Raw genomic sequence first — 5,019 nt, 5'->3', positions numbered from 1 at the left:
GCACTTCGGGTTGTGACCTCTAAGATCAATCGCTCATGATAATAGAGAAGTTTAGATTTTAATCCGAGAACCAGAACACTGTTGGCGTCATTAGGTCAAGTTGGTTGTATGGAATCCCCCTTTTGATGTACCTGGAGCTGACCCTGTGCTGTCTTCTATCGGCGCACTGCAGGTCAAGAACGCTTAAGCAATAAGGTAGTAGGTCGACCTACAATAAATCTCCCAAATCGAAATCTCGAGATGAGATGCAATAAAAAATTCGATATGCAAAACATTTCCGAGATTAATATTAATCTATATACATCTACATGTATATAGATAATGTGATTTGTGACCGATTTTCATTCGTCCTCTCATTCAGACCTGTATTGACCGCAACAGTCCGAACACAACACCGTATTAGTCACCAGTGGTGAGAATAGCAGGCTATACGATTGTCCTGTTTTCAGATTTCTTTTCACCCGAATCAGGAGGTTATCGGCTAGAGAGGGTTGTTCTGCAAATATTGGATAACGGTTTGTTGAATTTGAGAAAAAGGTGAGTTTGGAACATTTGAATCCGTGGTTATCATGAGGCCATAATTCTATAGTGACCATCATGATGTCATTTAATCCGTATGTTTTATAATGAGTTGTATAACCAACACATTTAATTAGAATTTGGTAGTAGACGTATTGATGAAGGTTTAGATTACCCTGGAAAACAAGGGAAGCTTACTCCTAGATCACAAGTCATCTGGGGTTGTTGCATTTTCTCGCTGCAGTCAAAACTCAACAGACTACATCAGCATGCTCTCTGTAGTTGGGACAGGCCTGGCTCGTTCCGCCAGTGGCAAACTAAAACACGTTGGAGGATGTTTGCTTCAAAGCGCACGAACCTTAGTTCAGATTCAAAACAAGCCATACCTGCCTGGATCAGAGAGTCCAACCTTTCCAAAATACTTGGAAGAATTCCGTGATGACCTCCCGTATAGGATCCAGGTCGCAGATGTCAAGAGAGAGAACCTGTCAGTCTACGCGAAGGAGCTCAGACCAATCTTGGAAAAACACATAGCGGAGTACGGAGCGGTACTGATCAAGGGATTGCCCTTATCATCTGCTAAAGATTTCTCTGAATTCTTCAATGGCCTCGATTTGGCGCCTATGGACTATGTCGGTGGTACCGGCACAAGGCAACAGGTGACCCAGAAGGTTTCTACGGCCAGTGACGAGCCTCCTGAGTTTTCTATCGAACCACACAATGAGATGTCCTATCTTCCATACTGGCCTCAATTGGTGAGTAGGAATTAGAAGCCGTATCTGTTTGCCTCAGGGTTCCTCAGATAAACTAAAGTCCTTGGATTGAGAAGAAAGGTGATATGATAACCGGAATGGGCGAATGTATTTCAGAAAACTATCTGCTTTTTTTTAGTTGTTTTTGTACTGCCATATTCCGCCTGAACCTGGTTGTGGAGGCGAGTCCGGAATCACTGACGTAAGGCGGGTGTTCAAGGAACTAGATAATAAGGTGAAGGAGAAGATAATAAAGAAAGGACTACGGTATTACCGCTACTTTCCAGACAAGTCAAAAGCTGATTATACTAGCTGGCAAGAGGTAAGTTGAACTTTCGCTGAAATAGCAAATTTAAGTCTAAAGAATTTGAAATGCGTCCGTTTTCGTGTTCATACAACAGGCTTCACAGGATTAGCTTTCTGGCAAAAAACGGTATGGTTCCGCTTTCAGCAGAATAGGGAGCACATTGATGACCGAACTAGACACGAAATGGTGTATGCCCTAACGAACCCATCACACCATTCCCGGATTGACACATGTCAGGTATATCATGACAAAGTCTACATACGCCACTGGATACAGATAGAAATCAGCACAAGTAATGTCATGAATGTGCGAACTCGAGGCCTGCAGCATCGAGCAACCTGGAAGTCAATTTTCTTAGTCCATATAATGTTAACCATTTGCGTATGTTGTAACTATCCAGAATCAAGGTAACAGTTTGAAGAGATCCAGTCGTGGCACAAGTCTTCATTTAGACTAGCTGAACGTGGTAAAATAACTAAATTGGTGATTTCTTCTTATGCAGCTCATTGGCTACATACTGTAAAACAGAAACATTTCACGTGTAGGTTATTTTCGCGAACGTTACCGAAAAAATATTCTGCAGCGAAAATCTCTTGCTTTTTTACCACATCCAGACAAATTGCTATTAAGCAGACGTTATCTACTTCATCAAGCTACTAGCAACAGGTAGAACCAAAATGGCTGTCATGATGATTTGATTTCAAAATCATTTCAAAACAGTGCCTTGGTATTTTTCCATCCTTGGATGTTTACTCCTGTTTTGATAAACTAATCCTTTTAGATCGTTCTTAAATCATTTCGTTCATTTGAGACATCCAGTAGAATGGTCTGTTGCATTCGGGATCAGACAACAGGTCATTCCTGTGACCGATATATCAAGTCGGAGGAAAGACTATTATTTTCCATTCACAGCCTTTGTGACTGGAGATAATAAAAGGTATATATCGACCTGTTTCATGTGGAGCCATAAACGATGAATACGTTTTTTGATTAAACTCTTTGAAATACACGACTTGTATTAAAGTATATCATTTGTGAATGTGAACGCGGTGACAACTTATTCAAATTGTTACAGTGAAGATAATTTAATGTCGGCATATACCTGTCATACATTTCCGGTAAGCCTCACAGGCTTACTGTGAGGCTTTCTGTTATAAACTGTGCCGATTGAGACGTACTAGTATTTAAGTGGGTTGAGAGACGCCAGTATATAATATACATGTATACGTGTTTTGACCAAACAATGACATTCAAGTGATATCAGAATCCAGTTTTGTCTGGATATGACCTCTCCGATTATCTTATCTTTAAAATTGATTATGCCAACATTGATAATGTCACGTTTACTGATATATGTTCAACTTGTAGGCTGTGTCAAAATCATGGCGAAGATTTTCAGGCGCATTTATCTTCGAAATAATTGATATGACGTATCGAAGCTTTTTCTCAGCAGATTCGTCGAAAGAAAACAAGGGTTAAATACACTTAACTATAGGTCAACTCCATTCGTTTGAAAAAACTGCATTACAGCCATTATACTTACGTAGCAAAACTGCATAATCCAGTTATACTGGCCGGTACCGAGTGTTATATCATAACCACATGTCGTACCGTATGTATGTTTCTTTACCATGTTCTTCCAGTCAATGATGACCGAAAGTCGGGAAGAGGCTGAGCGGATCCAAAAAGAGACAAACCATCAGTTTAGATGGGAGGATGACGGGGCTCTGACCGCCTGGGCCGATCGTCCTGCCTTGGCCCCACATTTCCGAACTGGTTGGTATTTTGACATTGGATCAGGCTCTTTTCAGGACCAGATCCAGTAAACCGGGCCGAGAGGCGAAGTCTTTCTATACCAAAGGATAACCTATACATGATATGAATCAAGCCCTATACGATGCAATGGATGGGTGTCGCTGCCTTCTTCATTTTCCCCTTTTCCGAAAGCCAGTATACCCTATGATAGAGCCATCTGAATAGCTCATTTTTAATGAACACGATTGAGATACAGATTTGGGCACTTTTGATTGGACAAACCACTGGACCTTACCCCATCTTCGCAAATCCCTGAATTGTTGGTTTTATTTAGAGGATGTAAGCTCTGGTGGTTGACACTTTTTTGGCCGATCATCCAAGCGCACATGTTCTTCGGTCTGGCTCCATGCTCTATTCAGAGCTATAGTATGACTGCGGTTGTGGCTTTCGGTATTGTGCAACATGCTTTGTACTTTTTCATGTTTTTTCAGGAGAAATGTTGTGGTTCAATCAGGCGCATTCCTCTAATTGGACCTACTTCGATTACCACCCAGTGCTTGGAGACCAACATCGGGGAAAACCCGAAAGCAAGTATCCCTTCACCACTGCCTATGCGGACGACGGCACCAGCATAGAACTTGACGTTCTGCAACATATCCGTGAAGTGTCCTGGCGATGCACAGTTGGTGGCCAGATACAGAAGTCGGATGTTCTTATCTTGGACAATATGTTAATGCAACACTCTCGTTTGAGTTTCACTGGTGTTCGGAAGTTAATGGTCGCACTGGCGAACTATATGTAATGCACACCATGTTTCAATGCCTTAACATGATCGGAGGAACCCCAAACCTCCACCCCACCCCACCGACATAATGTGTTACTAAAAAGGCACATGGAGGTTAAAAATCTAGTGTCAAGGGCAAATACGTAGGTTTTAGTCGGAAAGGGGAAACTATGGAATGAAAGTCACATGTCTGTGATGTTTACAAATCATAACTAGTCAAACGCTGTTCATTTCAACATTAATAAAACGTTTTGTGAATGAAATGTTCGAGTCTCGATCGAGGAGCCACTGGGCTGAGCGACAACCCAATCATGTCCATTAACAAGCGTGTTACAACTATCCAGGCAATATGATGTTGTTTTTGGATGGAGTAAAAAATCAAGTTGTATTTGTTACTTGCACTCTTTTAATGAAAATTTTGTGAACACATAAATGTGCAGTTAACATACCGTGATAAATAAAAAGTACACAATTCTTTGAACACACAATTCTTTGTACACATTTATACAGTAAATTACATTCACACTTGGTTACTTACTGTACAGGAATGGCGACACTGGTTGGTCGACGTCCCTGACTATCAATGCTGAGTTGTACGGTGGACGCCATTTTCTTTTCGTCTTCGACTATTCGTGCATAGATTATGTACGTACGTTCATACATAATCTACAATGCACACTCTCTGAGTAGTATTTAGAGTCCAAAATATCAAACATCCGAATGAATCTTAGAAAATACGCGGGTTTGGGCCCTGTTGGCCAATTCAGTCATGTCCAAATAGCGCAGCCTGTTTGGAGTTTCATCGCATATTGGAGAATTCTGTTCTTTAGGTGGTACCTCGCGTCCTCGTAAAGCTGTGGCTGCAGACGAGTTCTGAATATTTGAAGTGATGTCTGCAGACG

The 5,019-nt window shown here is 41.4% G+C and overlaps 1 protein-coding gene across 1 annotated transcript; it reads left to right on the top strand.

Moving 5' to 3' along the window:
- The first annotated feature begins 307 nt into the window (after positions 1-307).
- On the top strand, positions 308-4,597 carry LOC135488334 (uncharacterized). The gene is made up of 5 exons (XM_064772908.1): positions 308-537; positions 764-1,274; positions 1,411-1,593; positions 3,222-3,354; positions 3,825-4,597. Exons 2-5 carry the CDS (start codon positions 789-791, stop codon positions 4,133-4,135), a joined length of 1,113 nt encoding a protein of 370 aa, XP_064628978.1. The 5' UTR covers positions 308-537; positions 764-788; the 3' UTR covers positions 4,136-4,597.
- Positions 4,598-5,019: the final 422 nt, after the last annotated feature.

Source organism: Lineus longissimus, chromosome 5 (assembly GCF_910592395.1).
Source record: "Lineus longissimus chromosome 5, tnLinLong1.2, whole genome shotgun sequence".
NCBI lineage: Eukaryota > Metazoa > Nemertea > Pilidiophora > Heteronemertea > Lineidae > Lineus > Lineus longissimus.
This window is presented reverse-complemented; position numbering and strand designations above follow the sequence as displayed.